Here is a 12,976-nt window from a genome sequence, read left to right as displayed (position 1 = left end):
TATAATTAGCTATATGTATATAACATAGCTAGAATGGCTATAATTTAATTGTTTAGCTTGTTATTGGGATTGTATCAATTCTGTATCCCATGACCTGACGTTGGAAAAGTGGGCCATCTGTTTAGGATAACTACTCTGATTCTCCAGCCCCTTTTTTTAACCCCCTTCCATTCTAGGAATAACTACTCTGGTTCTATCCCTCAAAATTCCCACTGTGTGCCTTAGCCAATCCTTGTTCTCTAGCTTCCCAATTTTCTTGTCCCTTTCTGTGCTAGAGGTATTGGAACAGACTCATTGCATTTGTGAGATTCATCCACAGTCTCTGTGGTAGCAACTTTTTCATTTTCACAGTTGCATATTACTCCTTTGTATGATTAGGGCACAATTTACTTATCCATTCCATTGTTGAGGGGTATTTGAATTGTTTCCTTTGAATCTATTAGAATAATGCTGCTGAAAACGTTCTTATAGAAAACTTTTGATGGATATATGTACTCATTTCTGATGTATATATAACTAGAATTAGATTGGTGGTGTCATGGGAAATGCATATGATCACTTTTAATAGACAATGCCAAGCAGATTTCCAAAGTGGCTGTTGCCATGGTGGTGGGCGGGAGGAACTGCTGGTACATGGTGTGCACAGAGACCAGGGATGGTAGACCACCTGCAATGTGCAAGACAGTCCTACACAATAAAGACTGTTCCACATTCTCTACCACTTATGAATATCTCATTAGACTTCCACGTAAGGCAAAACAACAAAAATCTGCTTTAGAGCCTAGAAAAAAATTAACTTTACATGTAAATACAGGTTTTTACTCAATTTCAGTATCATTTAATTTTTTTAGGAATTCAAAATCCAAGTAAATTTGGGAAGTTTTTTTTTTTCAGGATTTAAGGAGAATTCTTTGCCATTTAGGAAAATTGTATCATCACCATAAATGAGGCCAGTAGTTAAGTAGCCAACACACCTGAACCAGGTTGCATTTGTAGCTGTTGCATTCATGGTGATTCTTCCTACGCGTATAAGCTTGTGGTGACTTCTTTATGCCTTTCTGTATAGTCATGCCTGGACATGCACATGGTGAAATCATGTAGTGTTTTACTATACATTATTTACCTTTAATGTCTATTATATTGGAGTTATAACTTTACATTCATTTTTAAATGGTGTAGGTAGATGAACTATATTGTCCGTAAACCTCATTTCAAGATTATAAGGCATTACAAAATATTTTTTATAAAAAAGAATCATTGGCTCTAATAGGACTGAGAAACTCTGTGCTAGAAAATGCCAAGCTCTATAATTCAGCTTCTTTCCTTCTACCTTGGCTACTAAGCAGCTCAGGACTAAGTTTTGAGCCTCTCTTAAACTCCTTTTTTAGGAAAATAATTTCCTTCTACTCTCCCTTTTACCACCCGACTTTTGTCCTCTATCTAGTCTGTTGATGTTGTTTGGTCCTGAAGCACTTGTACTTGCAGAGTAGGGGGGGAAATAGGCAGAGAATTTTGCTGAATGGATCAACAGCAAGCAGTGGGCAAATTCTTTTGTTTTCTTTTTCGCAGTGTTTGCTAAGACTTTATTCTTTAGATATACTTGTACATATATACAAAGGTAGAGCAAGGTCTCCATGGCATTGTCTGCAATAGGTTCAGAAGTTAGGAAGGCTGAGAAGTCCAAGGTCAAGGGGCCCACATCTGGTGAGCGTCTTCTTGCTGGTGGGGATTCTGCAGGGTCCTGAGGTAGTACAGGGCATCACATAGTGAGGGGGCTGAGTGTGTTTGGGCAAACTCTTTTCTGACTGTTGTCTTGACAGGAATTGCTAAGCCAGCTAATTTTTAGTGGCAATAACAGCATTATTGTTCTAATAATGGAATTATAAAAACATTAGTTTCTTACAATAGATTAGATTTTGAATTAAATATGGTGATGACACTTTTAATCTCTAGAAAAGCTGTCTTCAGTTCCAGAAGATGGTTATAACTGCTAATTATTCATGAATTATAGACGGCAAAAGGAGGCTCTAAAAATAACGAAGACAAAAGACTTTTCTTCCAAGGTCTTGTTTTCCTTTTGTCAAAGGTCTCTTAACAAAAGAAGCTGTGTAGGTTCATGTGACCCCATGTTTACTAGCAAATTATAATAATGTATAAACATTATATATCCTGAAAATACATACTTTTCAGTTGACAATAAAGCTCAGGCAAACCATGCAATTCCACTGCTAAGAATGTGTTCTTTGGACATATTGGCATGATATATATGTAAGGATATATGTATGTGCAACATTGTTTGCAAAGTTAAAACTTAAAATTAACCTAAGATGATCATCATAGGGAACTGGTTAAATTGTAAATCCAGACATTGCAATACATTTTCAAGAGTTTGCTTAGAAGAAAGCTGTACATTTACGTGCTGATGTTGAAAAAGTTTCAAGATAAATTAAGTGAAAACCAGTTATAGAATAGTATTTATACATAATATGATCCTATTTGTTTCAAATATAAGTATATATGAAAGTATGCATACATGTTCATATATATTTTTGGAAATATACAGGATATTTTAGGAAAGATACACAAAAGATATTAACAGTGGTATTTCTGGATCATGTAAAATTGTGTATGGAGGGGAGAAGTCCCAATAACTTTTATTTTCACTTTTCTCCTTTGTTTACTGTTTATCAAGAACATTAACTACTTTAATAATATTTAAGACAATTTACCAAAGAGAGTGACAGAGAGAAGTACAGCTAGAATAGAAGGATTTATGCGAACACTGAAGGAAAAAAAACAGGCTGAAGTTTTCTGAAGTATTTCTATGTGCATATACTTTTCTACAAGCTCCAAATTGTTTTGCAAAACCTATATTGAATATAGGCAGTCACTTTTACCCAAGCCCCAAGGCACACACTCTATTAAGTGGCTTGTATTAAGGGGAACTGGAAACTTATTGAAAAAGAAAACATTTATGACACTCATTACACAACAAAGAATAGAAATCTTCAGTAAATAATTTAACCCACATCTATTGAGTACCTAATTTTTGCCAAGCACTCTGCTAGTTACTAAGAGGAATACAGACACTTACTAGAAAATCCCTACAGATGAGAAGTACACAATTCATTTTCATCATTTAACAAATATTTATTGTATAAGGTTCTAAAACCATGGTTGGGTTCCAAAGTCAAAGTGTAAATTGAAAATTGGATAGGGGAAAAACTACTCTAGAAATCCCTTCTTAGGAAGGCACCATGTGGGAGACCCGTATGTACCATCTCCCAGTTCATAGACCCAATGCAACCAGTCTTTCTCTTCAGCATTGGAACAGATTACTTTCTTCAGGTGAGATGTAATGAAGCAGTTGGCTAGTGTTTAGTAAAGCAGTCTTGTCTGAAATATTCAACCAAATAGTAGAATTGCACACAGTTCTATGTGATGCTTACACTATGAGAAGCACTCATGAACTGAGACAGATTAAAAATATAGCAGATGTATACTTCCAATCCCTTGCTTACTACAGGACTTATGCAGAAGGAGACTTGTAGTGGCTTCATACTGTGTCAACTTATCTAAGATAGAACTACATTTGCCAGAATTCCCTTCCCTATGTGATTCTAGGTTAGGGTTAGTCAAAAGAGAAATATGTGTAAGATTTGGAAGGCAGAAGTAAATCAATACCTATTTTAATGAGGATCTGAAGCTCTGAAGATCATCATAGGGTCAGGCACTTATCTGCTGGCTCACTGAATAGGCATGGACCAGCATCGTGGCCTGCAACTCTGCAGCTCCCATCAGATCTCCTCATTCTGCATCTCTGAATCCTGGAGCAGGTATACGTGCAGCAGTGTTGCCAAAGGCACCACCTTATCCTGCAGGTCACTCATATCACTGAGGTTTGATGCAAGGAGAGACAGAGGCAGGTTAAAATTTGTCCTCACAGGATCTAGTTTGTCATTTTGGGTTCCAGATTGTTCTTATCAGTTCCAATCTTTCCTTACTCTCTCTCATTTCATGACCATCTTTTCTTCCGGACTGTTGGCCCTTACGACTCTTGCCCCAACACCAGACATAGATGACTTAACCATCTCACAACTATGTAAGGGCTAATACTGCCCCTAATAAATTTCATATTTTCTATCACTCAGAGAGATTCAGCTTCTCTGACTGAACCCTAACTGACACAGGACTAGTGGTTAAAACTGAAGTTTTTAAATTTAAATTATTCTCTTTCAGATTTATTTAAACTTGAATCCATATAAATTAAATGCATATGCACTGCAACTCTATTGTAAAGATATGTTGCTTTAGTCTGTTTTGTGTTGCTATAAAGGAATATCTGAGACTGGGTAATTTATAAAGAAAAGAGATTTACTTGGCTCACGGTTCTGGATGGCTGGAAGGTTCAAGATTGGCATCTGCATCTGGTGAGGGCCTCAGACTGCTTCCACTCATGGTGAAAGGGGAAGGGGTGCCAGTGTGTGCAGAGATCACATGGTGAGGGAGGAAACAAAAGAGAACGGGAAGAGGTGCCAGGCTCTTTGTAATAACTGGCTCTTAGGAACTAATAGAATAAGAACTCACCTTTGAGGGAAGGCATTAATCTATTCATGTGGGATCCACCCTCATGACCTAGATACCTTCCCATAAGTCCTATCTTCAACTTTAGGAATCGATGTTCAATATGAGGTCGGGCATAGTGGCTCACGCCTGTAATCCTAGCATTCTGGGAGGCCGAGGCAGGAGGATTGCTCGAGGTCAGGAGTTCAAGACCAACCTGAGCAAGAGTGCGACCCCATCTCTACTAAAAAAATTATATGGACAACTAAAAATATATAGAGAAAAAATTAGCTGGGCATGGTGGCACATGCCTATAATCCCAGCTACTCAAGAGGCTGAGGCAGTAGGATTGCTTGAGCCCAGGAGTTTGAGGTTGCTGTGAGCTAGGCTGACACCACGGCACTCTAGCCTGGTCAACAGAGTGAGACTCTGTCTCAAAAAAAAAAAAAAAAAAAAAAAATTTCAATATGAGATTTGGAGGGATATCTAAACCACAGCATGTGTTAAGTGTCATCATGTTCTAGGTATAAAGACAGTGAAATGGAAATCCAAGGGGAAGAAGATCACTTCTAACTGGAATGATTGGTCTGAATGCTAAACAAAGATTAGACTTTATTTGGAAGGTGTAGATAGTTCCTGAAGGCCTTTCATAAGAGGATGACCTAGTCACCATTATATTTTTCAGTATTATATTAAAAAGAAGTTTAAATTTCACTACATGTTATAAATAATCCACATGTCAGATGGCAAGTAATCAGAGAAATTTCTAACAGAGATGGGAGAAAGCTATCAAATAGCTAAAAGGATAAGTGCTAATCACTCTGATGGCTGGCTCCAGAATGATTAAATGTTTTTGAGTGACAGCTGTTTAGAAACTTTTGATGGATGAAACTGCAAAGATGCGGTTTTTTTCTTGCAACACAAATAAAAAAGGTAAATTAGCTAATGTGACAAATAAGATTATCTTGACACTAAGCTGTGGAATGATCTCCCAAAGAAGAACTATAGGAAAACTCATAAGTCAGACTATTTAAAATAGACCATTTCAAGTAAGAAGTAACACACTGTCACCATTCTGCCTGGACCCTCTGCAGGATAAAAGTCATGCAGTAGGACTTTCCCATGTTTAATAGATGTGGTCTCAATGAATAATAAATATGATAATGATACCCATGTATACAACATTATCTATTTATAAATAGAAGGGAAAGTTAATATTTAAGCTGTACTCTTCTGACCTTCCCCTCTTACAAACATTTTATATCTTTTTTCTATTTCACATAAGCTAAAGAAAGGAATTTGGCATTTAAAGATCTGAGTTCAGGCCTGATATTAACATAAATAGGTTTGTATGACTGAACAAAATATTAATATTCCTGACTCTTAATTTTTCATCAATAAAATAGGAATAATGATGCTAAATGCTAATAGAGGAAATTCTAGTATATTTTTTAAAATAATGGGAAAAGTAAAAATAAGAAAAGAGGCTCTTTGGCTTCCAGAAATTTTAAAATTGTAGTTACTTGCCCCATTTCACGATTAGATGAGGTTACTCTACATAGGCAAAACAAAATGTGCTTTCTATAAACAAAGGACCACCTCGAATATTTTTTTTTAATGGAGACTACCGATAAGTAAACACATTCTGACAAGAATTATAATTTAGGTAATTTCAGGCAATGTGTGATAACTTGGTCAGCCAACTCACTTCACAGAATATACAAAAATTAACTTAAAATTGATCACAGACCTAAATCTAAAAGTAAAACCTATAAAATTTCTAGGATAAAACATAAGAGAAAAATCTTATGATCTTAAGGTTAAGCAAATATTTAAGAAACAAAAAGCATAAAAGTTTACAACTTTGATTAGTTAGACTTTATCAAAATTTAAAACTGTACTGCTCAGCTATAAAAAAGAATGAAATAATGTTTTTTGCAGCAACTTGGGTGACACTGGAGACCATTATCCTAAGTGAAGTATCTCAGGAAGGGAAAACAAACACCACATGTAGTCTCTAATAACTGGGAGCTATTTCTAGAGATTAAAAGTGTCATCACCATATTTAATTCAAAATCTAATCTATTGTAGGAAACTAATATGTTTTTATAATTCCATTATTAGGATAGAACAATAATGCTGTTATTGCCACTAAAAATTAGCTGGCTTAGCAACTGCTGTCAAGACAACAGTCAGAAAAGAGTTTGCCCAAACACACTCAGCCCCCTCACTATGTGATGCCCTGTACTACCTCAGGACCTTGCAGAATTCCCACCAGCAAGAAGACGCCCACCAGATGTGGGCCCCTTGACCTTGGACTTCTCAGCCTTCCTAACTTCTGAACCTATTGCAGACAATGCCACGGAGACCTTGCTCTACCTTTGTGTATATGTACAAGTATATCTAAAGAATAAAGTCTTAGCAAACACTGCAAAAAAGAAAACAAAAGAATTTGCCCACTGCTTGCTGTCGATCCATTCAGCAAAATTCTCTGCCTATTTCCCCCCCTACTCTGCAAGTACAAGTGCTTCAGGACCAAACAACATCAACAGACTAGATAGAGGACAAAAGTCGGGTGGTAAAAGGGAGAGTAGAAGGAAATTATTTTCCTAAAAAAGGAGTTTAAGAGAGGCTCAAAACAGTCCTGAGCTGCTTAGTAGCCAAGGTAGAAGGAAAGAAGCTGAATTATAGAGCTTGGCATTTTCTAGCACAGAGTTTCTCAGTCCTATTAGAGCCAATGATTCTTTTTTATAAAAAATATTTTGTAATGCCTTATAATCTTGAAATGAGGTTTATGGACAATATAGTTCATCTACCTACACCATTTAAAAATGAATGTAAAGTTATAACTCCAATATAATAGACATTAAAGGTAAATAATGTATAGTAAAACACTACATGATTTCACCATGTGCATGTCCAGGCATGACTATACAGAAAGGCATAAAGAAGTCACCACAAGCTTATACGCGTAGGAAGAATCACCATGAATGCAACAGCTACAAATGCAACCTGGTTCAGGTGTGTTGGCTACTTAACTACTGGCCTCATTTATGGTGATGATACAATTTTCCTAAATGGCAAAGAATTCTCCTTAAATCCTGAAAAAAAAAACTTCCCAAATTTACTTGGATTTTGAATTCCTAAAAAATTAAGTGATACTGAAATTGAGTAAAAACCTGTATTTATATGTAAAGTTAATTTTTTTCTAGGCTCTAAAGCAGATTTTTGTTGTTTTGCCTTACGTGGAAGTCTAATGAGATATTCATAAGTGCTGAAGAATGTGGAACAGTCTTTATTGTGTAGGACTGTCTTGCACATTGCAGGTGGTCTACCATCCCTGGTCTCTGTGCACACCATGTACCAGCAGTTCCTCCTGCCCACCACCATGGCAACAGCCACTTTGGAAATCTGCTTGGCATTGTCTATTAAAAGTGATCATATGCATTTCCCATGACACCACCAATCTAATTCTAGTTATATACACATCAGAAGTGAGTACATATATCCATCAAAAGTTTTCTATGAGAATGTTTTTAGTAGCATTATTCTAATAGACTCAAAGGAAACAATTCAAATGCCCCTCAACAATGGAGTGGGTAAGTAAATTGTGCCCCAGTCATACAAAGGAGTAATATGCAACTGTGAAAATGAAAGAGTTGCTACCACAGAGACCGTGGATGAATCTCACAAATGCAATGTGAGGGATAGAGCCAGGCACAAAAGAATACATGGTATTAATTTTTGATTCCAATAGTTCAAACACAGGCAAAAGTAATCTATTGTATTTGTTGAAATAATGACTAGAGAGGAAATGGAGAGCATTTCTGCGGTACTGACGGCATTCTATTTCTTGACTTGGATGGGGTTACATGGGAGGGGAAAGTATGAACACAATTCTTCAGGATGAGAGTTGGGACGTGTACTGTATAGGGAAGAGGGAAAACGACTATAATTTTTAAAAAGTCAACCGCCCTCCGCCCCAATTTTCCAGTCCCCCATTTCCTAGGAGGGCAGCTGAGGGAAAATCAAAACAAGAAACAAATTCCAGCTCAAACTCAAACCCTCAGGCAGATCCGGAGACTCAAATGTCCGTTACTCTGGGCAAAAAGCAGTCCCAGATTTGTCCAAGGTGTTTACAAAAGCTACCACCCGAAACACCAGGTCTCTTTGATACTTGGGGTAAGAGGGAAACGAAAAAAAAACAGTTTCTTTAAAAAAATTACTTCCCAACCTTGCTGGCCCGGGAGCTCCCGAATCACCCGGGCAACCAGGGGCCACCCATCCTGAGGGGCGGGCCGAGTCCCCCCTCGACGCCTTAGCAACCCAGCGAGCCTCTGTGCGTCCTGGCTACGCGCCGCGCTCTCCCCAGGCGGAGCCTGCTCCCGCCCAAACCGCACCGGGTCTCTCACGGGTCCGGAGGGCGCGGATTTGCCCGCTCTGACTCAGCGCCAGACAGCTCTCGGGGTTCCTGCTGTGGGAGGGCCCGAGAGCCAGAGCAGGAGAGAGGGACAGCGAGAAAGCATATTTAAATTTATTTAAGAAAGAAAAAAAATCTCAAGATTTTTGTAATTTTTATTTTTAAGGCATATCCAAAGCTCTGGGAAGGAGCTGTATAAGGTGGGAAAAATAATTTTTGTGCAAACTCCTTATAAGAAAGGAAGAAAAGAAACCCTTCAAGGACCTAGCACGGAGTTGACTGGGAATGGGAGATGCTGGACACTATAGTCCCTGCTCTACAGCACCTGGACAGGCAGGTTCTGCCCACGCTGCCCTCGCTGAGCCAGGGAGGTAAGCGGCATGAGGTGGGGCCCTGGGGACGGAAGCTTCACCTGCTTTGGGGGTAAGGCAGGAGACCTGGTTCCCTATTTCCTGGCTCCGCCTGGCCTAGAGTGGCTAGGTTGCCTTGGCAACTAGCTGATAATCACACCAGGCCCACCTGGGATTCCAGAGACAATTTCTTTACCGGCTGCCTTAAGGAGGGCAAGGGGCCACCTGAGGGTTTTGATTAAATGAGATAATGCATATACAACTCAGCTCTGGGACTAGCACAAAGTAAGTGCTCAATAAATGCTGGTTAAAACTAAGCACTCCCTCCACCCACACTGGGGCAGATCACACCTTTTTGCCTCCCTAGAGAAAAGCTGTTGTAAAAGGACCCTAAATGGCTTGTTTTCAGAGTTCATGCAAAGACACAGTTGCTTTTGTTGCCTTTGACATACTATGGTTGTACTAACAAAAGGAGATGATCGTAAAAAGGGTAAGCGTTTCGAAGGGGACCTCACAACTTCTCAGAAAAAACTTATTAGGCTTGGTTAGTAGCAAGACACAATGTTTTTAGCATAGTTTCTTAAAAGAGTCACCCCAAAGTGACATTGAGATCTGTTTGCAAGCAATAGGAGCCCTTTGGAAGAAAGATGCTAGAGAAATGTAAGCTATTATTATTATCAAGCCATTATGACTTAGAGATGTAGCCTAGGCCTTAAGCAAATGATTTTTGAAGATAAAATAAATAGTAATGATGCTTTTTCTTTTTCTTCCCCTGCATCACTCCTATTTTTTCCTGTCAAATAATTCTAAAAGAAGTATTAAAAAATGGTTTTATGGATTTAAAAATATTTGCCATATTTGTAAGTTTATACATATATCCATTCAAGTAATTTCAAAACCCTGCTAGGTGCCAAGCACTAGAGAACTGATGGTGAGCAAAAATCTTGAAATTTATAATCTAGTGGGGAAGTACGCATTGATCAAATAATCACACAAATGTAAATTTACAGTTGAGGTAAGTGCTACCAAGGAGGAGGTAAATGATACAATAAGAACTTTTTTTTTAAAAAAACTATTTTTTTAAGAGCAGTTTTAGGTTCACAGCAAATTAAGAGATTTCCCACATACCCTCTACCCACATACATGCATAGACTCTCCCATTATCAACATCCTACACCAGAGTGGTACATTTGCTACAACTGATGATCCTGCATTGACACATCATAATCACCCAAAGTCCATAGTTTACATGAGGGCTTTCTCTTGGTCTTGTACATTCTGTGGGTTTGGACAAATGTATAATGACGTGTGTCCATCATTACAGTGTCATATGGTATTTTCACTGCCCTCAAAATCCTCTGTTATGCCTATTCATCCCTGCCGTTACCCCAACCCCTGGCAACCACTGATTTTTTTTACTATCTCCACAGTTTTTTCCTTTCCAGAATGTCACATAGTTGGAATCATACAGTATGTAGCCTTTTCGGATTGGCGTCTTTCACTTAGTAATAGAATTTAAGTTTCCTTTATGTTTTTTCATTGCTTAATAGCTCATTTCTTTTTAGTGCTGAATAATATTATGACATTATCTAGATGTATCACAGTTTTTGTCATTCCATTCACCTATGGAAGGACATTTTGGTTTCTTCCAAGTTTTGTCAATTTTGAATAAAGCTGCTATAAACATCTATGTGCAGGCTTTTTAAAAAATATTTTTGGATGTAAGTTTTCAATTCATTTGGGTAAATACCAAGGAGCATGATTGCTAAATTATATGGTAAGAAGATATTTAGTTTTGAGAGAAACTGCCAGACTGTTTTCCAAAGGGGCTATATCATGTTGAATTCCAAACAGCAATGGATGAGGGTTCTTGTTTCTTCACATCATCACCAGCATTTGGTGTTGTCAGTATTCTAGATTTTGGCCATTCCAATAGGCATGTGTATCAGTATCTCATTTTAATGTGCATTTTCCTGATGATATATGATGTGGAGTGCCTTTTCATATGCTTGTCGTCTGTATGTCTTTTTTGATGAGGTGTCTGTTGAAGTCTTGGGCTAATTTTAAAATTGTTTGTTTTCTTAGTGCTTAGTTTTAAAAGTCCTTTGTATATTTTTAATAGCAGGCCTTTATTAGTTATGCATTTTGAAAATATTTTCTCCCAGTCTGGGACTTGTCTTCTCATTCTCTTGACATTATCTTTTGCAGAACAGAGTTTTAAATTTTAATGAATTTCAGCTTATCAATTATTTCTTTCATGGATCATGTTTTTGATATTGTATCTAAAAAGTCATTGCCATACCCAAGGTCATCTAGGTTTTTTTTTTTCTTTATTTTTTTCCCACCCCTTTCTTCTTGTCTCCTAGGTCATCTAGGTTTTATCCTATGTTACGTTTTAGGAATTCTGTAGTTTTGTGTTTTATATTTAGGTCTATGATCCATTTTAAGTTAATTTTTGTGAAGCATGTAAAATATATGTCTAGATTCATGTTTTTGTATGTGGATGTTCAGTTGTTCTAGCAACATTTGTTTAAAAGACTATCTTTGTTCCTTTGTATTGCCTTTGTTCCTCTGTCAAAGATCGGTTGACTATATTTATGTGGGTCTATTTCTGGGCTCTCTATTCTGTTCCACTGATTTATTTTTCTCTTCCTTTGCCCGTACCACATGGTCTTGATCACTGCGGCTTTATGGTAAGTCTTGAAGTTGGGTAGTGTTAGTCCTCTGACTTTGTTATTTTTCTCAATATTTTGTTGGCTGCTCTATATTTTCTGCCTCTCAATATAAACTTTGGGGTCAGTTTGTTGATATCCACAAAATAACTTATTGGGATTTTGATTGGGATTACATTGAATCTATAGATCGAGTTGGAAAGAACTGACATCTTGACGATGTTGAGTCTTCCTATTTATGAACATGCAACATCTATTTATTTAGTAGTTCTCTGATTTCTTTCATGAGATTTTTGTAGTTTCCCTCATATAGATTTTGTACATATTTTGATCAACTTATAGCATAATATTTTACCTTTTGGGGTGCTAATATAAATGGCATTATGTTTTTGTTTTTATTTTTGTTTAGAGACAGGGTGATGCTCTGTCACCCAGGCTGGAGTGCAGTGGCGCAATCACAGCTCATTGCAGGCTTGAACTCCTGGGCTCAAGTGGTCCTCTTATCTCAGCCTCTTGAGTAGCTGAGACTACAGGACAGCCTAATATTTCTTATTTCTTGTATAGCTGGGGTCTCACTCTGTTGCCCAGGCTGGTCTCAAACTCCTGGCTTCAAGCAATCCTCCTACCTCAGTCTTCTAAAGTGCTGGTATTTATAGGGGTGAATTGCTGTGCCTGGCTGGTATTATGTTTTTAATTTCAAATTCCACTTGTTCATTACTAGTATATAGGAAAGCAATGACTTTTGTATATTAACCTTGTATGCTGCAACTTTGCTATAATTGCTTATTAGTTCCAGGAGTTCTTTTTGGTCAGTTCTTTCAGATTTTCTTCATGGATGATCACGTTCTTTGCAAAAAAAGAATTTTATTTCTTTTTTCCCAGTCTGTATACATTTATTTCCTTTTTTTCCTGTCTTATTGCATGAGCTGGGACTTCCAGTGTGATGGTGAAAAGGAGTGGTGAGAGGGACA

General features: G+C 37.6%; 1 protein-coding gene across 1 annotated transcript in view; it reads left to right on the top strand.

Moving 5' to 3' along the window:
- Positions 1–9,199: 9,199 nt before the first annotated feature.
- CCDC81 (coiled-coil domain containing 81) overlaps positions 9,200–12,976 on the top strand; it is a 44,182-nt gene continuing 40,405 nt past the window's right edge. Inside the window, exon 1 of the mRNA XM_045557177.1 lies at positions 9,200–9,354. Coding sequence (XP_045413133.1) covers positions 9,276–9,354 — 79 coding nt within the window. The 5' untranslated portion in view covers positions 9,200–9,275. The remainder of the gene's footprint in view (positions 9,355–12,976) is intronic.

This window comes from Lemur catta, chromosome 7 (genome assembly GCF_020740605.2).
Source record: "Lemur catta isolate mLemCat1 chromosome 7, mLemCat1.pri, whole genome shotgun sequence".
NCBI classification, from domain to species: Eukaryota; Metazoa; Chordata; class Mammalia; order Primates; family Lemuridae; genus Lemur; species Lemur catta.
The sequence above is the reverse complement of the archived record's forward strand: the minus strand, read 5'-3'. Positions and strand labels throughout refer to the sequence as shown.